The sequence below is a fragment of the Corvus moneduloides genome, chromosome Z (genome assembly GCF_009650955.1).
Source record: "Corvus moneduloides isolate bCorMon1 chromosome Z, bCorMon1.pri, whole genome shotgun sequence".
NCBI classification, from domain to species: Eukaryota; Metazoa; Chordata; class Aves; order Passeriformes; family Corvidae; genus Corvus; species Corvus moneduloides.
Window position 1 is genome coordinate 13,091,052 of NC_045511.1, and position 26,497 is coordinate 13,117,548.

General features: G+C 38.8%; 1 protein-coding gene across 3 annotated transcripts in view; it reads left to right on the top strand.

Annotated features, from left to right (window-relative positions):
• The first annotated feature begins 389 nt into the window (after positions 1 to 389).
• The window catches only part of RANBP3L (RAN binding protein 3 like), a 30,724-nt gene continuing 4,616 nt past the window's right edge, over positions 390 to 26,497 (top strand). For 2 of the 3 annotated variants that reach the window (XM_032096730.1, XM_032096729.1), the window contains exons 1-14: positions 390 to 848; positions 10,001 to 10,059; positions 10,320 to 10,356; positions 10,960 to 11,037; positions 12,052 to 12,126; positions 13,919 to 13,993; positions 14,640 to 14,764; positions 15,277 to 15,380; positions 17,993 to 18,113; positions 19,510 to 19,609; positions 20,725 to 20,855; positions 21,783 to 21,903; positions 22,448 to 22,590; positions 23,957 to 24,149. In XM_032096730.1, coding sequence (XP_031952621.1) covers positions 596 to 848; positions 10,001 to 10,059; positions 10,320 to 10,356; positions 10,960 to 11,037; positions 12,052 to 12,126; positions 13,919 to 13,993; positions 14,640 to 14,764; positions 15,277 to 15,380; positions 17,993 to 18,113; positions 19,510 to 19,609; positions 20,725 to 20,855; positions 21,783 to 21,903; positions 22,448 to 22,590; positions 23,957 to 24,149 — 1,615 coding nt within the window. In that variant the 5' untranslated portion in view covers positions 390 to 595. The remainder of the gene's footprint in view (positions 849 to 10,000; positions 10,060 to 10,319; positions 10,357 to 10,959; positions 11,038 to 12,051; positions 12,127 to 13,918; positions 13,994 to 14,639; positions 14,765 to 15,276; positions 15,381 to 17,992; positions 18,114 to 19,509; positions 19,610 to 20,724; positions 20,856 to 21,782; positions 21,904 to 22,447; positions 22,591 to 23,956; positions 24,150 to 26,497) is intronic. The other variant, XM_032096731.1, reaches the window with a different exon arrangement.

A 26,497-nucleotide genomic window follows, 5' to 3' on the forward strand; every position in this document is an offset into this window, starting at 1 on the left:
AGGCAGTTTGACACCAGGCCAGCAATATATAATGGCCAGAAATCGCTTACACTTGAAGAATTTGGGGCTGTTGCCATTTAAGAGAACAGCAGGAGGCACGGGCGAAGCTTTAGAACTTGCAGCACAGCGCGTCTGGAAGGAGGGATCGAAACACCTATTTGTCCAGACGCTGCACTTGGTTCACGTCAGCCTGGAAACAATCACAGTGCTCTGCTGCCTTGCTTGATATTTCAGCTTCTTTTTGAAAACAAAAAGCCAAAAAACCCCCGTAGCGGGCACAGGAACCCACCCGTGACGGAGCAGCTCGCAGCCCGCCCTCTCTCCCTCCCCACGTTCCCGTGCTCGGCTTTTCATGTACCCTCCCATGGCCCGCCCCTCGGGCGAGGAGCCGGCCCTGGCCCCATCCCCGAGCTGTCCCCGCCGGCCGCCGCCGCCGCTCCGTCCCTGCCTGGCTGCGGGAAGCGCCGCCCGGAGCCCGGGCTGGCTGGCTCGAAGGGTGGCAGGTTTCTAGACCCAGCTACGGCGTATATAACATATATGATCACATATAGAGAGAGATAGATGTATATAAAAGGGTACTTAGGCTGACCTCATAATGAGAAACGAGCCAATTCCTGCTTGCAAAGGGAATGTTTTCTGTGCAGGCACGCGATGCTCCTGTGCTGACTGTGAACTCTCAGTCAGACCCCGGCGGGGCGCGAAGGTGCCCGACCTCCCCAAAAGAAGAGACTGGCCCGGTGGTCCCTGGCCTATGCACCAAGCTGCTCACCTGCAAGAACGGACCATGCTCAGGCCCTGCCGGGTCTCCCGTGGCAGCATATTAGATCCCAAGGAGGAATGCTTTACAGGTACGTTTTGTTAGCTATTATCTTTTGCATGTCTCATTCCTGGGGAATGGGATAAACACAAATGATGTGCCTGGTTAGTAACAGTGTTGTGCATAATGCAAAACAACAGCTTGGCTGGCTGTGCATTTTTATTGCATCGTTTTTACTGGTAATCTGTCGGAAATCTCCAATTTGTATTTCACTTGAGGAAACGACACTATCAGATGTGTCTTTGCGGTCTCTCTATGTTTCTGACAGTGTTAACTCCCCTGCCATTTGAGCTTTCTGCTGGCTTCCTAAATGCTGGGCCTGGCAATGGGTGGGACTAGCACTTGCATTCCTGGCCATACCTGGAAGCAACACTCGTTTTCCAGGACATTCATGCCCTGACGTGGCCTGCACCTTGAGAGCAAAACTGTCCTGCTCTAGCTCCTCAGATAGATGCCTGACTACAGAGGTGGACAGTAAAATCCCTTATTGAGGTAGCGAGTTGAGCTATGAATTAAGAGTGATTTATCAGTATCATTAAAAACTGATGAGGATGCGTAATGAAACAAGCGCTAACATTAAGGACATTTTGCAGATGATGCCACCAGCCATTTTTTACCACAGGGGTTGATAATGAACCCAGATTACCTAGAGGAAATGCGCACTGTCAAGGTCTAAGCCTGATACTATGACTGATAGATTTTAGAGCAGTTGGGCCAATTTATCGGTGACCAGCCTTTCAGGTGACAACCTTTTCAGCCTGTGCTTAATATTGAGCACACAGTCCAGTTTAGTCACTGAAATTTAAGGGTGCGTGAGTGTTGTTGGATCATGACCTTAATACCTGTATAGTTCAATTCCCGCACAAAGCCCCTGAGGGTTACTTCTATGCTACCTCATAGGGATTTATGAAATTTAAATTTGGTACAACGCCCTGAAAAGGATAACTTTTTTTATGCATATGAATTTTATTGCCCTTGCATAGGGTATTTTACAGGCTTTTACAACAGATAAGACTTCTTAGTCAGAAGTTTCAGTGTTTCTAAAATGATTTTTTGGTTATACTCTTTGTCACAGTCCTGCTGGTCTAGTGACACAGTTACTTCTGGTATTGTATCATTTCTATTACACTCCAGTGATGAAACTCTCAAAAATATTTTCTTCACTCTAATCTTTGAAATAAAGCCAACTGGGTTACATTTCTCTCAGAAATTATGTTATAGTATTTCTGAGATAGGGTGATTTTTATTGCTGTTTTAAAGCCTGTTTATGTTTTGCCCATATAAAGATGAGGACTGTGCTCTACAAAGGTGAGTGAGTGTGTCATATGCTGTATTTATAGACACTTCCACAGGCTGTCAGCTGAGTTGCCATGGCTGAAGAGATGTTAAATTTTAAATCTCATATCTTATGTGGAATGCTATAAACCACAGTGGGAGCTAGGAGTATTAGATGGAATTTTTTGGATAGAGGAACCCATTCCACCCTGATCCCTATCTGTGTTTAGAATCTGTAGCATCGAGAAGAGTGACTTAAGAGAGGGTGAACATGTCTTAAAATGTTAAGAGTCTGATTATGCAGGACTGTGCCTGCATGAAGAATCCTTGGTCTCATAACTGGTGTCACTGATGACAGGGAAATTATTTATGTGGGTTATGAACTATTTGTATAACAAAGAGTGTACAGTATTGGAGTCCCAACAATGTGGTAAAGCTGTCCTAGGAAAAATTCCTTCAGAAATTTTATTTTGCAATAGTCAGTTAGATGACTTTTTTCTTTCTGAGTGCAATGAAACAGAAACTCCCTTCTTTGATGATGTACTCTCTGCTGATCCAAACAAGGAGGTGTGAAATTATTTATTGGTTCCTCAACCTGTGTTTACAGGACGCTGTCTGAACCCAAGATAAGTGATGGGCACCTCATGTTCAGTACAGGGTGTTTATACAGCACACAGTGCTGTGTCCAGCAGTCTCTTCTTGGGCCACAGTCACTTCTGCAGCAAGCGCAGCCAGTGGCCAAATAATCAGTGATACATGTTTAAGTTCTCTAGAAATAAAATTCTCAACAATGGGTGGTTTCTTTTTTTTCAAATAATAAAAACTTTGTCAAAGATTTCATCTCAATAGGTTGAAGTATTTTTTCACATAAAACACTTCAGCATGGTTTTGGACCAACTATTTAGAAAAATTTCTATTGAACATATTTGGAAAATCAGAATTTGTGGGAAATTGTTGCAAATTTATTGATTCACTGACATTTAGGAGAGTATTATAAAAGAAAAAAATCCATTAGCATTCACGTTTGGAATTACAACTAAGACACTGGACGTGCATGTTGCTGTATAGCAGCATGCTCGTACCCTTTGTGTATGGAAAACTCTTCTGGTTAACATTGGAGATTTGACCAGATTAGAACTTCATTTGATTTATGACCCTATTTTATTTTCTCATTTTGTTTTGAGTGTTTACAGATTAAATAAAATGCGTTATGTACATATAATTAGATGCAAATGAATGAATCAATCTTACATTTCAATGTCTTAGCAAAAAAAAAAAGAAAAAGTAACTTTCTTTGGAAAATCCCCAGTCTTGTCATTAAAACTGATCAAAAGTATGGAGGGTAATAAATGAGAATCTGAAAGTAGGTTTCCAGGTCCATATTTAGAGCTTTAATTAGTGACCTGGTTTTCAAAGGTGCTGAGCAGCTGTGTATGTGAATTCCACCAGAACGCTCAGCTGCCCAGTGCTTCCAGAAACACACCCGTTACTCAGGATCAGCAATGGGAAATTTTATAAACCCTTTCCCAAAATTATTTTAAGTTGATCCATTTTATTAGGTTGGTTACATGAAGTACTGTTGTAGGACATCCACATTTTGGCTCATGTCATCTGTCATAGATGTCTAAGTTTTGGCAGAGGAAAGCCTGGCTTATGTAGTGAGGTCGCTGAGGGACCCAAGATGTTGGCTGGCAGCATTGTGGCACTTTCTCTTGGCTGTGAACTGACTCTATTTTATGTTGTGAAGTTCAGTGAGTATTTTTTAAACAGAAACTGTGGTTTTGTTGCAGGTTTGGAAAATCCTGTTCTTAGCCAGAAGGTTTTTGTTATTTTCCACCTCATTTTAGATTAAAATGGTCTATCACTGGAAATACTGACAGATGTCTTTTTGTGTCAAAAGCCAGAAACAATATTTAAACATGATCTAAACAAGCTTAGAGAGCAAAGTATTTTGTTAATTTATCTTATTTCTTGTTTGCACTATATGTATTTCTCTTCTGCCTCCTGCAGTTTTGCAAAGTAGTTGGTAGTTTTCTATGGTTTTGCAGCATTTTGAACAAAAATTGGTCTTACTATTCCATAGTTTAACTCCGGTGCTCCTTGAGGCCACTAATTTACACATCATCACCTAGCAGAGTGCAAATAATTTTTTACTAATTTCTTTTATCAGTGGTTTTCTCAATCCATGTCTCCTGCTTAAATGCTAGTCCATTGTTGCTTTCTTTTTCTTCATGTATATTGCCAAAAATACCACAGAATTTGTCTTAGAGGTTTTTCGAGTAACAGCTCTACACAGTGTATATTCATTAGTCAAAGCTTTCCCTTGTGGTTTGGTTTTTTTTTTTACTATTTTAGAGATATAAAACTACTTCTGGGGATGTAGCAACCAAAGTTACATTAAATCTACTTTTCTTCTCCACATCTTCCCAAATTACATGTTTTCATTGAGCTAATTTAGATGTGAAACAATCAAAATGGCAGTTGTATGTGCAAGGATTTGTTATTATTGATTAACTTTGGTTAGAGTTCTGTGGGAACCAGCAATCTAAGCTGTAACATCAAAATACAGCAGTGTTTCTGCTTCTGTTTTAAAAATTATAGCAGTAACGTGCAAAGCTACCAAAATATGCTATAGCATATTAGAGCACAGAGACTTCATAATTCTATGTCATGGCTTCATTGTTTGATAGGATGAAATTCTAAGCTGATTATAAATTTTCATGTAGTCTTTGTGTGTTGTGTAGCACTTCCTAGGATGTTGTGAAGGAAAGCTGGATGTAGTTAAAGGTTTTGTAACTCAGTGACATTATTTGGACATCATACAATTTTCAAGTATCATGTTCTGTTTGAGAAAAATTATTTCTGATTAAGATGGGTGTTTCTGTTTCGTTTTGGTTTTGTGCAGGTTTTTTTCCTTTTTGCTTGTTTGTTTTGTTTTGTTTTTTTAATGTTGTGGTATGTTGACCCTGGCTGCTTTCTAGGTGCCCACCAAAACCACTCATTCACTTCCCTCCTCAGCTGGACAGGGGAGAGAAAATTATGGAAGGCTCATGGGTTGAAATAAGGACAGGGAGAGAACACTCAGCAATTACCATCACAGACAAAACAGTCTCGACTTGGGGGAATCAGTTTAGTTTAATACCAATCAAATTAGAATATGGTAGTGAGAACTAAACCTAAATCTTAAAAAAACCCCCTCTTCCCACCCACTTCTCCCTTCTTCACAGCCTTAACTTCACTCCCTCCTTTCTCTATCTCCTCTTGCTGAGCAGAGCAGGGGCATGGGGAATGGGAGTTGTGGTCAGTTCATCACACGTCGTCTCTGCCACTTCTTCCTCCTTATGGGGAGGACTCCTCACACTCTTCCCCTGCTCCAGTGTGGGGTCTCTCCCATGGGAGACAGTCCTCTATGAACTTCTACGACTTGAGTCCCTACCACAGTCTGTTGTTCTCCATTAATTCATCCAGTGTGGGTCCCCAATGGGCTCACAAGTCCTGCCAGCAAACCTGCTCCAGTGTGGGCTCCTCTCTGCACAGGCCACAGGTCCTGCCAGGAGCCTGCTCCAGCACAGGCTTCCCATGGGGTCACAGCCTCCTTTGATGGCATCCCCCTGCTCCTGTTTGGGGTCCTTCAGGGGCTGCAGGTGAATCTCTGTTCCCCCATGGACCTCCAAGGGCTGCAGGGGCACAGCTGCCTCACCATTCACCTTCTTTCTCTCCTCCTTCACTGACCTTGTGTCTGCAGAGCTGTTCCTCTCTCACATTCTCACTCCTCTCTCACAGCTGCGATTGCCCTTGTGTAGTATTTTTTTCCCCTTCTTAAATCCATTATCCCCAGAGGTGCTTCCACTGTTGCTGGTGGGCTCAGCCTTGCCAAGCAGCTGGTCTGTCTTTATATAAAAAAATGTGAAAGTTTTTGCTACAGCTATGAATTAAAGCATTTTCAGACTTCTGGCCAGTTTGGTAATGGTGAAGATGCAACAGATTTATTTTTTTTTTAATTGAAAATATAAAAATTATCTATTTCAACATCAGAAATAAGAAACTTTTATTGAGACCACAATTCCTATCTTACCTTCTGAAAGATCTGAGGGGTTTTTTTGGCATCTCTTTGAGAGGAATAGAGACAAAATACTGTGACCACTTTTGACATGATTTCAGGCATAGGATTGCCTGAAAAGTAGAAACAGATATGGGCTTATATTCTCTCCACTGTGTCCTTAGCCCTCAAAGGTTAAGGATCATTTATGTGTCTTTAGGGCAAGATGGAAAAATAGTAATAATAACAACTCTAAAATTTTCCAAACCATCAGTGTCCCACTTATTTTTTTAATGTATGTATTTTGTAAAGTCTCAATAGCTTTAGAAAAAGCAATAGCAATGGAAGTGAAGAGTAGCATGTCACAGCAAAGACAGAGGGACCATTACATCTCATGGACAATGCTGGCTTTTGGGATACAAGCAAATCAGAAAAACATACAAAAACCCAGTTTTACGTTATTTCTTGTATGTTATCCTGGCAAGTGCTTCCAAGGCATCAGCCAGCAGTTACTTTTCCCAAAATGCTCTTTCAAATAGAATGCAGTCTCCATCCTGTGTGCAGGCACCAACCTGGGTGCCTTCCCTGTCAGGTACCTGAGGTATGAGCACATTTGATAGTGCTTCTGTGCAGGACAGGAGGCTGGAGCCAGGAGACCCTCCAGGTGAGATCTCAGACAAAGGAACTGGATGTTCCTAATGCATCTTCCAGGCAAGGGCCTGTTTTGATCTTTGAATATAGTGAACATTAAGCCAACACATTTCTAATTCAACAGCTTCAGGGGAACTGTAGCAAGGAAAAAGAGAGCCCGATCTGTGGTGATTATTCATGGGCAGACTGACAGGTTCTGTGTCTGGACTCTTGGCTGAGGCTGGTGGATTATTCCAGTCCCTGCAGCCAGAGGCAGCTCATTTGGCATTATTTTCTGGTAACTTTTCCAACAAACTCTTTTATCCACAAGTGCCAAGCTGCTGAGGACTGGAGTGGCCCAGTCTGAACCAGGCACTAGCCAGCCCGTGTCTGTCTGTGTCCTGGTAGTGATGATAAGGGGGAATGGCTCCGGCCCACCTGCTCCTGTTCCTCTTTCTGCATCTGCCATTCCTCTTGGCTGCTGCTGCCTGTTCCTGGGACAGAGTCTGGCACTGTGTGGCTGGGTGCCCCCAGTGCTGCTTGGAGCAGAGGGTGCAGGAGCACTTCTCTTTTGCCCAGAACAGCCACCCTGGCAGTGGCAGACTTCGTGCAGAAAATGAAGGGGAGAGATGCAGAGGTACTGACCGGTGTTAAAATTATCACGTCAACATGACTGTGGTAACTCCTTGATGGCCTTGTGTTACATCCACAGTAAGTTCTGGGTGTCTTTTTATGTGGGCATCAGCTCCAGATATTTTGTGCCTGAATATCTGAGAAGCTGACAATGTAAATGGAAATTTATGCTTAGGATACATATATAGTTAACACAAATATATTTTTTAAACCCTGTTATGAAAAGCCTGATTGAGGAGTGAAGATCTTACTGATAAGCTTTGTGGAGTACCCTTCAGGAATTACAAAAAGGTTTTCTTGATTTGAGTAGAAGCATTGGAGAACTGTAAAAACTATAAATAACTGTGGCAACCTCAGAAAACTGACTAAATCTACCGGCAGCTCTTTGGCTCAAGAGCAGTAGGTGGGATATATTCTTTATATTTACTGCAATATTAAAATATGCATATTTATCTTTGAAGGGTGCCATTATACTGTAGCTTCATGTGTTTCTGTTGGTAATCAACCAGTTATGGTTTTTTCTTCAGGAACTTCTGGGTTTTAAGATATTATTGGAATCTTCTTGCTGTTTCAGACGTAGTGAGCATTTTTAATTCCTTCAAATCCCCTAGCTCTCACAAAAGTTAATTCTGATAGAAAGCCAGTTCCTTTTTTGCAGCAGTTCACCCTTTGCTAATTCTGTTCTTTGGAGTAGAAAATGTACCTTTAAAAATACTGCAAGCTTCTGAGCTTGAGGATTACTGGGAATATGAAGGTTTCTACAGTCACTCTTTACTTTTTGTATTTTTCCTTAATTCAATAAGAATGGCAGTTTAAGGGAACAGAAAAAAGCCTATTTTCTTAAAAAAATCATATTTAAGTGAAATACTATTGTTAATGTGTGCCACTTCCCTCTAGTGAATAGAAGTGGAATTGCTCCATCTCATGCCACGCCATTGAGCCCCTAGCTGCAACCAGGTTACGGAATTTTTCTTCAAATTTCAATAACAGAGTTTGCTTTTCTGCAATGGAAAACAATGTGAACTTTTTTCTGCTTTTTCTATTAAGGAAGAACTAGGCTTTCACTGCAAAGCATGCTAGATTTGCTAAATCTTGTCCTTTGCACACACATAATGCCCAAGTAAATATAAAATTAACAGCAAAACTGTATAGTTATTACTCCTGTTTTCTGTATATCCCTGAGTTTGAGTAATAGTTTCATGCTCCTTGTCCCTGTTTGCATACATGAAGCATTTATTTTAACAATGTTTACTTTTTCCTTGATAGTTGAATACATTTTTGTGTAGTAATCTTAACTCCTCCATGATGGGCTGATGTTTGCTTTATTAAACCTTTAAGTAATTGATACCAAAGCTTGAGTTGTTTGGTCACAGATAGGTGTGCAATTCTAGATAAAAATATCTAGCCACATATTTTCACTTGGATGTTTTTGTTGAAGAGGTAACAGAGGAAAAGAGTGTTACAAAAATGTTGTGTATGTGATAAATATTCTGTCAAATGTCAGCCAACAAGGCATCAAGTGTGAGATTTCTCTGGCTAGAGGCCAGTCAAATAGCTCAGCAGTCACCCTAGTCTGTACTCTGTACTTATGAGCCATGGAGAGAAATACATGCATTTAGCTTTCCATTTATCATCTAAAGTACACAGCTAAAATATTCTCATGGTCAGAAGCTGATTGTTTCTATTTACTGCACATGAAAGATGTATCAAGCTAGCATGAGATGAATCCTGTATGGAGTGGTCTTTAAAAAAGATCTATTTGTGTCTGCTTCTTTGCTCATTAATTGTGCCATTAATTAGTGTAATAAATGTGCCATTAATCAGTGGTGCTGGTGAAAACAGCTTTTTTCTTGTACGCTGACAACCAAATTTAGTCCATTAGAGTTGCACAGGCTGTGAAGGTCACAAGCCTAACAAAGTAAACAGCTTGAAGAAGTTGTATGACTCGCAGAAGGAGTGAACCTTAAATCAGTATGAAATCTGATGTGAGGCAAATGTATGCAGAAAAATGTTTCATAGAAAAAAAGAGCATAGATCCAAGATATTTTTAGTAATGCCTAAGAGATGCAGAGGTATGCTGAGACTAGAATTTGCTCTGTAGAGCTCTGTATGTTTATTTATTGTACTCACACATTAAAGCTGACACTAGACATCCACCTACCTGAAGCTTAAAGAGCAGAATGTGTGAATGTAGCTGAAAGGCCAAGTGTAACACATTCCCTTGTTTTCCTTCCTTTAGGGATATTTTACATTTCACATCCATGCTCTTTTCTGCTACCCAAAGATGCAATTCACCCTTGTTCTTAAAGGATGGCAGATATTTTTTGTAATGGCTAAAAGAACTTTTTTTTTTACCAAAAGAAGTATTAAAAATATGAGGCCAAATCCCATGGCATCTAGTTAGGCAAAACTCACACTCAGATTTGAGGATTATAGCTTTTTTTTTTTTTTTAATGTACTGTGCTGTACATCACTGCATCTGTATATTTTCTTCCTTTGTAACAAAAGGATAAATTCCTGTTTGTTATTGCACAGCATTTTCAAAGCTCTGGTTGAGAAATACTATTACAGAATTGTTATTAAAAATTATCTCTCCTCTTTTCCAGAGAAATCAGTGCTTGCCCAGCCAACATTTGTTTTTGAAAAGAAAGACCACTCTTTGAAGGTAAAAAGCCTTTTTTTCCCTTTTTCATTATTGATAAAAAGTGCTGAGAAATAGAGATTCTATACACAGTTATCCTAGTAGTAGTATGAGATTTTAGCCCCAGTTAAGACTTGTAATAAGTGGTCTCAAAATAGAGCAAGGAAGAATAGAAAACAGAAGCAAGACTTAATGCATATATGCTGGATTTTATACTTCGTGTCTCTGTCTAGAAAATGACTCTTCTATTTTCCTTGACCTTTCCATGCTTATTTTTTTTCCAGCGGCCTGCAGAAGACCCAGTTTGCAAAGCTGAAAATGGTAATGACCACCTCCCTGAAACAGCATAATATAACTGGGTTATTCATAGGTCTGCCTGTTGCCTATGGAAACGGTGTTTGGACTCTTTCCATGAGCAGGGGCAAATCCGAGTTACCAGACTAAGATTTTGTGGACTGTAGAGCCACCTACTCTGTCCTAATATGTATGTCCCTCCCTCTCTTACCTCAAGAGTTCCTCTACCTCTCATATTTACCAGAAAGACAAACTCCAGAAGCTCTGAAAATTGCCCAAGCATATTCATCAGCTGTATGAACTCCTAACTGCCTTTTTCTATTTGCTCAGGCAATGTTATAATGTAGCTCCTCATTCTTAATGGTTTCTGAGCCCATGGGCTGTGAACTGATTTTAAGTGCTTGCTTTAGGTTCCCTGAACTTGGTAGAAATAAAGAAGACTCCCCAGGGCTTTGTGACAGGTGTTGACTGAGATTCCAAAGCCCTCTTGCTCTTAAGTACCACCTTAATGCTGTTCTGTAAGTCACTCCTGGAATTTATTGTGTTCAGATCTTAATTCTGTATCATAACATCGTGCTGATGCCGCCTGCCAACCTGTCCCTGCATAACATCATATTTTCTTTTCTCCAGATTTCATGAGTTGCTCTAGAAAACGTGCAAGATCATCATCTTTGACTTTGCAGAAGTCTGACTCTCAGTCTAACACTGGTATGACATTTAGCTCTAGTCATGTTTTAATTGTTGTAGTTCTGTATTCTCATCTGGTGAAGGAAAGAATGAATTCTCCTGTCTAAAAAGTGTTTCTGCGTTGTAGGCATGCTGCAAGTCATGAAAACTTAAACATTGATACTTGCTGGTAATTTCCAGTAAATACCTTTTTAGTTAAAAATATATTATTTTTTCCATACTTACATAATATTACATATAGTGAAAAATCTATGAATTTCATATCATTTTCTTGAATTGCTCACACAGTCAAGGGAGGATGAGGGCTGGAAAGGAATACTCTCTGGCTTTTTGAAGAGATCAGTGTCCCCTGGGCAATCTTTTAAAATGTAAAGCAGTTTCCAGAAGGGCCCCCCCTTCTATCCAGCCAAGAGCTGACTGGGAGGGCCCATTAAAGACTGTGTATTGCTTCCATGGGAAATGAACACAAATCACTGAGGCTACTGTGCAGAAGGACTGATCTGTTTTTCACAATATTTATTTAACATGTGGATGGTACCAGAAAGGTACTTCTGAATTGAGGCATTAATATGTGTCCAGTGTATTTTTTTTAATGTAGTCCTGTGACACATCTGAATGTACCTAAGAGGACATAAGATAAGCTAGGTTTGGTTTACTCTGAAAGTTATATGCTAGAAATTTTAGGGCATGCCTACCAAAAAATAAAGCAGAATGCAGGAGGAAGCTGGAGTTGATTGCCCACACTGTTTAAGTGATAGGTCCCTCTCTGGTTCTGTTTTGAACCTCTCCACCTGGTGGTCTCCAGGACAGAGCTGCCACAGAGGGGATTAGCTGTGTGCCTGAGCCAGGCTGTGCTGCTTGGCCTGAGAGACCTCCCGGGACCAGCAGCACAACAGTCTGCTTCAGAAAGATGGTAGGTAGCAGATAATAATTTATTCTACTGTCAATGAAAGCATGACATCAGCCTAGCTAACCCTAAAACTGGTCTTTTTTATTCTCCAAACAAGTGATAATTTCAGTCTCTTATTCTTTTAGATACAGCTCTCACTCAGAAAAGAGGGAGATCATCTTCATTTAACATCCTTCCTACTTTCCCTCCCTCCCAGACAGGTAATTAAAAAGAAATATTTATGTAGAAAAGCAAGTATTAGCTAAAATAAAGACGCATGCAGAAATGCATTTTGTGCAAGACAGAGCTGAAGTGTGTTGGATTAGTCTGGTATTTAGATGGGAGAAAGGAATGTTTTATAAGGAGGATTGGTAGTTCAATACAAGAAATGTTTTTTGCATTTGTAGTTGGGGAATCCTCTGGGGCAGGGGTGCACTTACAGAGTGTGATACAAGTTATACTTGAAAAAATAAAAGCTACAGTAATTACATGAATATTTTGCTTGCAGTTTAATGGTGATTGTTCCTACACGAATATAATTTTCTATCCTAGAAGCCTGTTTTCCGCCTAACCAGGGACCCAGGGAATATCCTCACTCCTAGTGCTAGCAGGAACAATGGAGTGGTCTCAAATCCTAGTCTATGTCTCTTACCAGAGACAGGTTCTTGACAGACACTGGCATAGAGGATTTCTAAACAATGTTAAGAGTTCACAGCACTGTAATAGCAGCAAAACATACTCTTGCAATGAAAAAGTGGTGATTGTAGGTAGTGTATCAGCGTGCCATTTCAGAGGATGTGGTACACGTGTGGCATCCCACTCTTAAGGGGAAGGGAGCACCCAAGATTTGTAGGTGGTCATGGTGGAAAGGAATGACAGAAGTCAGAGGTTCTGCAAAAGCTTACAAAGTTTTACTGGTACATTACACACTTGGCATGAAAACTGGTATAAGTCCGCCCCTGATCTATTATAAGCACATAGAAGTGGGTTTTGGAGGAAGGGGTAAGGTGAAAGGGAAGAGAGAGAATTAAAGAGAAGAGAGAAAGCAAGAAAAAGAGAAAGAGATCACCAGTCCTGATTCCAGCATCAGCATTGTTCTGGCTGAAGGCATGGCCAGGATCCTGGGGCACACACCTGGGCTTCATGGGGTACCCTTACATAGAAAGGTTTCCCCACCCTAGGGATAAGTTTCTCTCTTTCTATGCAAATCAGTTCTCATGTGCAGTTCCTTCTTTCTGGAAATGGGTCAGAGGCTTTGGAGGTCTTGGTTGGTCTTGATGCCCCTACAGTCCATGGCCACATCTTGGCCTCATTCCTGCTGTGCTGAGCCATGTTGCGCTTACAGTTGTCCTGGAAAAGTGCTGCCCTACCTCTGTGTGGCCCCTTCTCCAGCCACATCCTGCACTTTCTCACAGCGCATTACTACCAGCAGTCCTTGGTTGGCTCCACAGCTATCCGGATGTCAGTGAACACACATTACCCTCTTACCTTCTAGGCTTTTACAACGTGGTTGCCATCACCTTCTCACTGGTGTTTGATATCTTTATTAAAACAGTGAAAGCATCAATAGTGCACTACCATCATTCTAGAAAGTTATGAAGGCCTTTTTAGCAGAACAGGGCAGGGTACATTTACTTATTTATTCCTATATACTTGGATCTCATTTAATAATCTTAAAAAGGCCTAAAAGTCGAACAGATAACATTGCCATTTCAATGATTTCTACAAAACAGGAACACCTACTTTTAAAAGCTGAAGAAAGATTTTTCCTTTAAAACATTCATTAATATCCAAAAGACTGTGACAAAGCCAGAAAACCTCTGGTGCTTTCTGTGCCAAAGTCTGTCCAGCTGTTAAAACTGAGATAGTAACAGTTTTCTTGAAGATCTTTTTCAAATGGTTATGTTGGAATATTGTCAAGCACTACCAAAACAGAGAGGAATTACAGAAACATGAATTAATGGTTAAAATTTGGGTTTACTCATTATTCAATTTTAAATTCCTTTTCTGTAGTAAAGAAGAATAACATATTCATGACCTCAGCTCTTCTTCAAAGAAATCCTGACTTCACCAAAAGTACAAGAGAAGGTAACTGTCATTGTAGTATTTAGTTGCTATAGTTCCATAAAGACATTCTTTAGAGATATGGAAAACACAAAAATAGCAGCTCTTTTCCAGAATGAATGATAGGCTAGGTATCTTTATGCAGTTCATAACTTACTCGTTTGACTGTGTAAATGTCCTATGAACTCTGGTCTGAGGATCTACTCTGACTGCTTATTTCCTGAGTGGACTAAATATAACCTTGCATAGTGAAATTTCACATTTTGAGTACCCCTGCTCCTGGAGAAGGTAATGAAGAAACCTCCTGGCATCTGCAGATGCAGAATTAAATCTGAAACGACAGAAGACATATCTAAACAAAGCAATAAATATAAGTATAAAGATATACTTAAATATATAAATATAAATATATTTTGTAAGTACAAAAGAGTATGTTTATGTATATAACACATTACTTTTTTAATCCTGATAGGATAACGCATTGGTTTCACTTCAGAGTTGTGTATTTTAGAAACCATTACAATTTTTCAGAATATGAAGCAAGTAAACAACAGCAAATGTTAGTTAAAAATATTTTAAAACTTTCAGTTAAGGAGGCAAGACATATAGGTATGAAATAGATGTGAAGAAAAAGTATATGTTTAAATATTTTGTCTTTGTATTTTGCAAGGATCCTTGTCACCAAGTCAATTGTGGAATGTCATTAGACCTGCCACTTTACAGCCCCCACAAGCCCTGACCTGTCCTGAAATTCCTGTAGTATCTCTAGTGGCTAAGAAAGAAGCATGTGTTCAGGTAAAAAGAAAAATAATTTTACTGGACCTCAAATTAAGGAAAAAAACCAACCAAACAAAAACACCCAAAACAACCAAAACCAAACAAACCAGTGCTGTTTTAAACCAATTAATTATTCCACTGTGTGATTTTCAAGAAACTTCCCATATGAGTTTCAGTGGAATTGATGTATCACTGACGTGATTTGAAATGTTAAACTCATACTGTTTGTGTTTGAAAAATCATCTCTTCTCTGCAGGCTGTCTTACCTTTCTGATATCAGGGTTCTATGGGCAAATCAGCTTTGGGTGTTTTGGATTTTGTTTATTTAGAAAGTGAGATTTTAGTATTTTAATTGAGGGCACTGGCTTAGTACACAGCTGGAGGAAGCTCTGCCAACTACCACATCTATATCTGTAACAATCTATATCTGTCTGTCTGTCTATACCTCAGTGACTTTGGATGCTAGCAGATCTGTTAATGGCAGAAAATATAGCAGTTCTAATTAATCCATTTGATTTTATTATTCCTAGCTATCTGAAGACAGCTCTTATTCATCAGCTGAGAATTCAGTAAATTCCAAAACAGCAGTGGGGTCATCTACTACTGTGAGTTTTTCCAGCTCTCAAAAAACACAGTAAGATTTTATTTATTACATTTCTACATCATTTTGTCACTTGGCTGATGGCATGCCCTTTTGTCCTGCATGTCTAACATGGTACTAAGCCCATGCTATCTGCACCCACACAGCGCTCAGTCGTGTCTTTGTGTGGTGCCAAGATCTTTGTGTGCGGACATGAGCTTCATATACCATAAAAAATGGACTCCTAACTGTAATTAATCTCTGTGGGATAGGCAGTTTCTCACTGGCAACCACCAAGCCAGAAACTATTTTGGTTTGCCACCTCTCTTATGACTGCATGTCTGCTGCATCTCATAAAAAAGATGCAGAGAAGCTCAGGAAATTTCATTCTTTTGAGGAATTACCAATATATGTCAGCATATTGGACATGAGGCATAAATAAAAAAATACAGGATATTTTTGGAAGACCAGGTGAATGCTGCAATTGATGCTCTACTGTCCTTCACAAAGCAGAATTTCTGGCACAAAAAGCTTTCTGTGGTGACTGTGATAGGCTGGCATTTTTGTGCAGCACAGACTTCAGAATTTTTGTATGAGGAAGCTGATTTCCTTGGACTAGGATGTTTCCCCATCATCTCAACACTGTATGTGATGGAAAGAGCCCCATTCTTGGAGATTAATCAAATTCTGACTAAAAGCTTGGAAGGCTTGTGTCATAAGTGACAGAGGAAAACTCAGGCTTGCAGTCGTGTTCAACTTTGCACAAGATTTGCCTGGAAAACTGAAAGGGTTCAAGGCCAGCACTGGCACTGGTGGCTACTCAGACCTTTCTGGACACACTGAGAAGGCCACTACCTGAATCTATTCCCCTTCCATAATCCCATACCAGTACCTTAACCACATTTCTCCTCCCATTGTTCCTTGTTAGTGATCATTCCCTGATATCAGTGACTGTGTTTTGTATTTCCATGACAATGCCATCCCTGGTACACTTTGTTCTTGTCATGCAGCAACATAAGGCTATTGAGGCTATAATAACATTTTAAGGCTGGCACTTCCAGTTAACTTTCTCTTAAAAGAAAGATCCTGCACTGATTAATTTTTCTTACATTTCTGAATATAATCAAAATATTTTCCCACATTTTTTCTTAGAAATTAGCCTCTAGCTCTTGTTTTTTAGCTCTTTTGATGTGCTGTCCTTAAGAAATTGCTACTGGAGCAGCCTAGAAGTAGCAGATGAAATGTCAGTATGGAAATTGATCATAATTCAGTGAATTTTAGTGAGGGGTGTGTTTAAGGTTAAAAAACTCATTAATACGCTTCATATTCCCTGTTCATGGCCCAAAACATTCATAGAAGCTTTCAAGGCTGACAAGTATTTTCTAATTTCTCTTTTTTGCTCCTAGTCTTAGCAACACATCAAGCATGAGAATGTTACGGAATATTTTTCTCATTAAGTGTAAGATTGAGATAGGTGGTACTTGGTAAGCCCTTCATCCTTGAAGAGATTTAAAGCACAGTGTAGTTGTGAACAGAGAAACTGTGTTTTAGAGGCAATCATCAAGGTTCTGCCAACAAGCCCAGCTAATTAACAGGAATATCCTCTGCATGACATATGTTATGTTAAGCTCTTCCAAGGGTGATAAATACTGTGAAAGAAAAGTAAGTGGTGCTGAAGTATGCAGTTTGTGACACAGTATCATGTCGCCTTCCTGCCAAGTCATTCTTCTGGAATAGAAAGTGAAAAGAACTTGCATCGTTTTGCCTATGCCAGCAAGACATGTAGGATTAAGCTCTACAGAAAGCATAAACAACCCATAACCCTTTTGTAAAAAAAACCCAAACAAACGAAAACCAAAACCAAATCAGCAGCAGGAACAACTTCCACATAAAGGAGTTTACAAAGACTTTTGTAGTGACTTTTACAAAAAATGGACCTGTTAATTTAAAGTGGCTATGTAATTAGTAGGTCAAATCACAGTTCTACTTATATTAGAGTATTCTTGAGTGTAATCTCCAAAATATAGTTGTCCAGTACCAAAGGATTGCAAATATTTAGTTTTCTTCTCATTTTAAGTATACCTATGGAACAAGTAATTGAGAAATGGAAACACTTTTCTCTCCCGTTTTACTTATACCTCATCTTAAGCCATCTGCTATCATATCTTTATATGTTTTCAGTATTTGTGTGTGTATGTGAACACACTGCTTTCCTGCCCTTCCAAGATGTAAGCAGGATGACCAAGGAGTGCCTGTAAGACACCGGGGTGTACATTATTCTGCAGGGTACCAGAGCTTCACCAACATGAAAGGATAGCTGTTAATTGTTGGTAGTCCTTTGGAGAAGCAAAAGGAAACAGGGAAATGAAAGTAGCTCATTAAATTTTCTTGAGTAAGACATTTCGCTGAGGAGGAAGTGGCATGTTGTTTTGCTGCTTGTTCTTTGGTCTTAAGGAACATCCTCACTAATTGTAATAAAATACAGTGTGATACTCTTTGTTCCTTTTGTGAAATGTTGCATAGAGAATATTCTCAGATTCTCTTAAAGAATTCGCCCGATTACTTACGTGATTGTTTTTTGCTTTTCTTTAATGTTAGATGTGGTGAATCTTTAAAATGCTTTAAATAGTTCTAAATCACAGTCTTATATTATCTTGTTCCCACAGAAGTCAGTTGCTCAAAGAAAGAAGTGTACAAAACAGCAGCAATTCTGATTTTGTGTTTGGGGAAAACATGGTTGAAAGAGTTTTGGTTGGATCTGCACATGCTGGTAGACTTTTTATCAAGGTTAGTATACTTAAGAGTATAATTATTTTTTCAGATATTGATTCTTTTTAGGTCCTCTTTCTTTTAAAGATGGGAGTAAATATGGTTCAATGACTCTTGAGGAGAAAATATCTAAGAATGTGCTGCTGGAGGTGTAGGCATTCTTACCTTCACCACCTGAGACAGGTTCTTTAATTACTAATGCATACCATTACGCGCTTCTGGTTTGCTCATTTTTGACTTGAAAAAGTTTTTTATCTAATCCATGTAAAGTGATACAGCCACAACATAAGATAAAAGAACGTGGGTCCTATTGCTCTAATAACTTCCATCATAACTTTGAAGGGATCAGGTACTTGAAGGGAGCCTAAGAAAGCTGGATAGAGACTATTTACAGGAGCATGGAGTGACAGGAGAAGGGGAAATGGCTTCAAACTGAAGGACAGCAGGTTTAGATTTGATATTAGGAAGAAATTCTTCTGTTTGAGGGTGGTGACACCACTGGAACACATCGCCTAGAGATGCTGTGGATGCCCCATCCCTGGAGGTCATCCAGGGTGACCATCCAAGGCCAGGCTGGATGGGACTGTGAGCAACCTGGTCTAATGAAAAGTGTCCCTGCCCATGGCAGAGGGGCTGGAGCCAGATGATCATTAAGGTCTCTTTCAACCCAAACCATTCTGTGATTCTGTAATAAATGAGGGAAAAATTGGACACCCACCGTAGAGAGTGTCCATGTTAAAGCATATTGTGCATGCCCGCGAAACAGCTTAAGTCCTGAAGGACTCTAGGTCAAAAAGTTGGTTCCCAAGCTGAGGACTACACCCTTGAAAATGGAATTAAAATTCAGTTTTCAATAGAAGAAGGATGAAAACTGTATGCTTATCTACCAGGTAAAAAGCTTGGCAACCACAGGTTTGGGCTATGACTTCTGGCCAGGATTTATATATAAGGAATGAGTTGTGCCACTGAGCATTGTCAGAAGCCACAAGCATTTATTTAGACACACCTAAGAAAATTTATCTGCAGAACTGAAGGTGATAGAAATTTTTAAGTCCTCTGAGGTTAAATTTGTGCTGACTGAGTTTTAAATTACTCTTCTGGGAACTATGGCCTTGAACTGGAAATGAACTGGTACCTTAACATCTAAGTACTTTGGTGGATTTAAATATCACTCAAGGATCCATACAAAGAGCCCATTCTTCTTGGAGGAAGAATGGTGTTCTGATTCTACAATAATAATATTAGTTCCTCTAGAGACGGAAATTGTATCATCTGGGCCAGTTTTTACTCCGAAGCTATTAAAATTGCTAATCTTCAGCCTAGCATGCATTAAATGATTCAATGTTCTGTTTGATATAAAGTTACATACCATTTTATTTAAATAGGAATTGTTATTTCCCCCGTGTTTCTCTAGAGTCCTGAGAAGCATCCCAAGCTGTGTAATGAAGCTGATTTACACAAAGGAGAAATAACATCCATGTCCTTAGGATCTTCTCATGTTGGGCCACAAACAAGTAAGCATACTAAGCAAACAAACACAGTTAGCTTTATTGTTATGTTTCACTGTATTTTAGAGGATGTCAAATAAGTGGTGGTCAATAATTTTCATCTATTCTCAAGCTATCCAGTCACGAGTACACTTAAAGTATGTGCCAAAATCTATATTCAGAAAGCAGCTACAGCTTGGTTTATGACATGTGAACTGGACTAACTTCAGAAAGTATGATCTAAATTACTCATAAGCACAAGAGTTTCTGGTTTGCTCATAAGCACAGAGTTTTACAGATTTTTATTTATTGTTTGAAATAAATGCAGCAACTTTTATGAATGCCTTGTGGACCACATTTTTGAACTACAATTTTAAGCTGTCTGCTGCTTGCACTTTGCAAATTCTCATATAAATGACTTTGTTATTTGGGATGCTAATTGTGAGACTCAAAGTTCTATGCAGACAGATTTCAGGGCTTGTTGGTGACTGGTGTGAGATTTTCTACTAAACAAGCCATGTAAACCTAGGCTGTGAGGAAATCCCCAAGAGACCCCTATCGTGAGCCTTCTTTACAAATTTTACACTCCTCTTTACTAACAGATGTATTAGAGCCTATGATTTGTGTAAGCATTCTTACAAGTAAAAAAATTATAAAAATAAAGCCTTTGGAACATGTGTATAGATTATGCAAATGTACAAAGCTTTGTAATAATGCTGTTCCTTTTAAATCTTGTCCTTCTGTGTTACTGTTAAATATTAATTGTATATGTATTATTATACTGAATATTGGGATATGTATTACTCTGAATAGCAATATAACACATGAGTTTAATTTGGAAAATCAGCTTCTAAATATTTAGGCCTTGTTTCTGCTTGTTTCTGTTTGTCCCTTGGGATGAACCTCTGCAACTATAAACAGCCCTGTTCAATTCTGTATGAGCCTTTTTAGTGAGGTATTTTGCATTTCTGCCTTTTCTTTTCCTATTCTGTTTATTTCTTTGGCCAAAAACTTACTAATAACACTAAACCATGTCAGATATCACAGGTATTACTGAGGTCACAGGTCATCCTCTGTACTAGTTTTGTGATCCTAAAAATATTCCCCGTACAGAAAGAATTTCTTTTTTTTTTTCCCTACAGAAAGAGCTTTGTTGAGGAATGCAACACTAATTGAATCAGCAGCTGTTTGTATTTCCAAGCCAGTGGAGAAAATCCAGTTAGATAAAGTTGAAGTTATAACTGGAGAAGAAGCAGAACACAATGTATTGCAGGTGTGTACTTCATAAAACCCTGATGGTGACTAGTTTTTTTCTTGAAAAGAACATCTAGATCTGTTGCAGATGCAATAATCTGAAAATTACTTCAATTTATATTTTAAATTTTTGCTTTTTTTAAGCTATGCCTCAGCTAACCTATTTTTCTGTGGGTTGGTATTTTCTTTTTCATATTATATTTGTTCATTTTATAGTCCCTTTCGATCAGTGTCTTTTTCAGAATGTCCTTCTATAGTGGTATTTTATAAGCATCTACACAGTATACCAGTGTAACCAAAACCTCAGAATTGGAAGTGATTTGAGTAAAGATGGGGTTTATGAAAAAACTTTTTTGTGGAAAATAGCAATGTGTTGTTAAAGTAATTTGTTTTATAGTTCAGCTAAAATAGCAATTATCTTTCCAACCTGGAAGGGCATATCTTGCTATTCTTCATCTTCAGAATGTTATTTTCTCAGCAAATAGCAATTATGATTTTAAAAATCTTAACACTATTTTATCTTTGATTAATTCTTCTGTCTTGGCAGAACACAAAAGTTTTACTTGGAGCAGTACCCTTCTAGTAGTGGTACTGGTATCCTGGGCTGCATAACATTTGTAATGAGTGAGAAAATAAGGTTGTACAACTTTTGCAACAAATTCAGCTTCACTGGTGGATATCATAGATGAAGAGTTAATGAAGAGGAAATAATTGAAAAAGTCAACTGGGATTCATGCTGAATGTTTTCTATGATGTGAAAAGAGTTGAGCACAGATCTAGGAGCCATTTCATTTTAAGTAATAATGGTGATATATCTATATATCTACTGTTCTACATGTGCATATGGATGTATAAAAAGTCATACCAGAAGTTTTAGAACCATAAAGCTTTAGAGCAAATAAAACTAGCATTGGCTGGCAGGTTTCGTCATGTATTTCTCTTTCAGATTAACTGCAAGCTCTTCGTATTTAATAAGCTTTCTTTAACCTGGACTGAAAGAGGCAGAGGATCCCTGAGGCTTAATGACACTTCTAGCAATAAGCATGGATTGTTGCGGTCAAGGCTAAGTAAGAATTAAATAATGAAATATCTCATACAGAAAACACCAAATAACCTGTATTATTGTTGGCCAGAGTTTATTTCAGAACAGTTAAATCTGAGAAGATAATTATATTTAAGTCAAGTTGCTGAGAATCTTTTTACCTGATAAAATTCTCTGTTACAGACTGAGGAACTAGGCTCACAGACGTCATTAGATTCTGTGTACTTCTCTGCTGCACTGTGTCTTCAGCTCAGTCACCAATCTGACAATTTGCTCTTTGTTGGTTCTGCTTTTTCAGCAGCACTGTTTAAAGACACTTTTGGAATGTTTTTTTTTACTGTGCTGTAAGTTTTTGTACTGTATTGCACAGTTGCAGCAGATTATTTCCTTTGTGTGCCAGACATATTGAAAGAAACGAATATATATGGATACTAAAAAAAAAAAAGATCTCACTATTATCAGGGTTTTAGACCAAATTAAAAAGAATAATTGAAGGAAATTGAAAATATTAGTTGTATACAAATGCTGGAGAAATGCTGCAGCGTATCTTATTAACCTTCTTATTTGAGTTATGCGAAATCAAGGTAGCTTGAGGCTGATTCTCAACACCCGACTCTGGGAACAAATGGTTATAAAGAGAGCAAACAGAAAGAGTCTGTGCTTCACTGCGACAGATCAAGAGGATCACTCTGTTCAAGTGTTTTTAACTCAGGTGAGTAGAAGCCAACAGCTCCAGCCAAATCCCCACTTCATCTAGAATTCTGAGGAGTTGCTGAAGGTTAGTTTTGGCAAATGGCCTTCATGCTCTGTCAGACTATGCTCAGCTTAGATGTTACATGGGTTTTATTATGGAATGCATTAGAATGATATTCCAAAAAAACAGGTGATGATGTGGTATGGCCTTAGGACATTTCCAGACTGGTTCACATACCACCAATGGAATGGATATCATTGCAGTAATATGCAGAAATGGCTTTTTTATGGAAGCAATACAGTCAGAATTTCTTCACAGGTAGTTACAATTTTTTAAGATACTCTGGTAAAAGGCAGCAGCTTTCTGCCATGGTTCTCAACACAGCACTTGCAATAAATCTATCCAGCGTAGGACCTGTGTTTCTCAGTTGAGAAGAATACAGAGTTTCAATATTGCCTTATGTAAGACAATAGTCTTGGGAACTCTGGTTTTCTCCAGCAAGGGCTAAATTGGAAATGGAAATGACATAGACTTATTTGCAAATAAACAGCACATATGTCCCAAGTTGGAAAGTGAGAGCATCCGCATGAGTTTAAGGATGTTTACAGTTTCCCCAGTAGATACTTCTAGAAAGGATTCAGCTTGCTGGGAAAGAAAAATAAATCATCATTTCCAGGAAGTGTCACATGTCTTACACAAGCAAAGCACCATGCACTGTATATGCAAGTACTGTAAGTCTGTCACTTCCTAACAGGGATTGACTTAACTATGGCTGTGCTGGACTGCTGGTCTGCATGTGAGAATTAAAAATGTCCTGATTTCCAGATGTGCTGCCCTGTTTTGCTAGAGTATATAATTTACATTCTGTAAATTACGTCTTGGCACTACTGGGCAGTAAAAATAGACATGTATGAGGAAACCACGATATATGAGAGCTGTGTGGGTGTGGCAGAGGTTGCAGGAAGCTGCTTTTGCAGTCGTTGAAGAGGCTGGTGTGCATCCCTACAGTATCCACCTGGCGACTGTATATGTTAATGTTAGTGCTTTCTTACTTCTAGAGTCATACTCAGGAGTCATCCAGAATGTCAAGTGCTCCGTACAAACAGACCTATTCTTCGGGGAAAGTAATTTTTAAGCTTATGTTTCTTGTAACTATAAAGAAAATAATCAACAGCTGCACATAAAACTCAGACTACATAAGGAAACTTTACATTATTTGTATTTACATTAATATTTGGATGTTAATTATTACGTGTGAATCTTAAATTGATTGTTTTGATTAGAAAGGACAAAATACAACTATTTCATTATTTTTTTAAAATAAATTTTAAAAATAGACATTTTTGTCAGTTGGTTTGGATTGTATGCATTTTATTTTCTGCAGGCAAGCTCAAAAGACACTGAACACCTGTTTGCAGCAATACATCATCGCCTTGTGGCCTTGCGAAGCTTTGCTGAGCAAGAGCCAGATGCTCATCAAGTAGACACAGAGTCAGAAACAGCTTTTCAGCCATTAAACTGTGATAGTGATGATGAAGATGATGAAGAACTAACTCAAGTGAGCAGCACTGGATCTGGTAAGGAGAAGTTTTCCTGGAAATACTGTAATCCTTTCAGGCTATTTGCTTAAAGTAATGAAAACTGGATTTTTCTTTTTTTAATTTTTTTTTATGCTGACCGTAACTTTTATCTGATACAGATACCCCTTTTTCAGGTAGAATAGGGTAATTCCTTTCAGTATTTTGACTTACTGTTATTAAAATGTACGGTTTTGCCAGCTTAAGCATCTACACATATTTATAGCCATGGTATACCCTTGACAAAAGCTTGAGGTTTAAGAAATTTTATATTATCAAGCATTACCTAAATGTTTTTTCAGTATATTTCAGTAGAAATTACTAGAGATGTTGAGATACTGATTTTACCTTGAGTAAGTGAAGGATAAGTCCGTTCACATCAGAGACTAGCTCGTTACTAAAAGCCTAGAGTACAATGTGTTTACTAAGATATTTATTATGTCATGGTTAACTTTATTTAAAACACTGATTCTTGATCAGCTGTAACAACTACCTCAACTAGGAAATCTGCAGGGCAACATTTACACACCAGTTTTGCCAGCTTTCTTCACCATAACAAAAATGTAGGTTCCTCAGAGGGAAAAGTGCCACTAAAATAAGATATAAGATATTAAGGACTTAACACTTCTGTTAGTGCAACTCACAACAGAACTGCGGTCACATCTGCAGAAAGCAAGGCAGAAACAGCTGTTAGACTTAAAAGCTCTTCTATCTTAGCAAAAGACAAGTCACATTTCTGGGGCAAATTCACTGCTTGTGTCAAACTGCTACAGTGGATACAGGAGCTGCCAATTATGTGTGAATTTCCAACAGATGGACTACATGAGACAACTTTTGAGTTGTTGCTCACGGGATTAGTTTCCCTCTGCAGCTAAGTAACATACTGTCCTTATATTATAAATCTTCCTTTCAACAACTGTTTATAAAGAATCAAGTAATGAACAGTAACAGCTATAAGTACTGTTTCCTTAAGGAAACAAATATTTTCCCCTTTATCATAGAACCATAGAATATCCTGAGTTGGAAGGGACCCTTAAGGATAATTGAGTCCAACTCCCGCACAGGACGCACCAAGAGTCCCACCCTGTGCCTGAGAGCATTGTCCGAATGCTTGCTGAGCTCTGTCAGGCTGTGACCTGGGGACCCTGTTCCAGTGCTCAACCACCCTCTAGGTGAAGAACCTTTCCCTGATATCCAGCCTAAATCTCTCCTGACACAACTTCAGGCCATTCCCTTGGGTCCTGTCACTAGTCACCCCAGTCTCTGCCACTCCTCCTTCCCCTCAAGAGGAAGTCGAAGATGCCAGTGAGGTCTCCCCTCAATCTCCTCTTCTCCAGGGACAACAAGCCAAGTGACCTCAGCTGCTCCTCATACATCTGCACCTCAAGGCCCTTCACCATCTTGGTTGTCCTCCTCCTGATAGACTCCGATACCTTTATATCCTTCTTATATTGAGGTGACCTAAAACTGCACACAGTTGCTAGTGACTTAGAAGCTTTGGATGGAGCTTGATTCCTTTCCAGAATTGCTAATGATAAGAACTCTTTCTTCTTTTAGAAAAGAAAAAAAAAAAGAGGGGAAAGGGAATGTCAAAGCAATGTAGGAACACAGATATACAAGTTAGATATTTAGATTTCCAGAGACTTCTGATACAAATATTCAGATGGCAGACAGCAAACAGTTTCTGAAATGTGTGAGGTGCTGTTTTTTCTTGTCCTTTCAGTTTAAGCATCTGTCCCTCATTTATGTCCAGTTTGTAACAACAGTTTTAACAATCCCTTTCAAATGGTTTTTTAATGGCTTCTGGCATTTCCTGCCTATCTTAATCTCTTCTCAGAGCCACAAGGTTTTAATTCACACACATTTCAGTTACTGGTATCCAAGTCGCTCTTTACCTTCAGACATTCAATCTCAGTCATGATTGTCCCTGGAACTCCCATTTACAAAAATGGAACAAAAATAGGCCTTATGGGTTTTGAACAGGAAGAGGTCAGTTTTAAATTTCAGCATAGAAATGTCCATTTAGATGCAAGAGAACAGATCCTGTTTTTTAAGAGCACTTGTTTAAATCTTTTAATTTTCATTCTTTCATTTTCATTGAAGGGCGTATGTGAATAAGTCATCTTCTTTTTATTGATGTAACTCAGTTTCGAAGATTATCTCTCCTTAAGAGTATAATGTTAATATAAATATTAAGAAGCGTAAGTCCTCAAGGAGTGTTTCTTTACAAGAAATACAATTTACAAAACATGCCTGCATTTTATTTTGTTCCATTCTATTTGTTTTGTCTCAACCCCCACAAAAAAAGTTTTCTTTTCTTAATATAGCAATCTCCTTCTTATTAAACT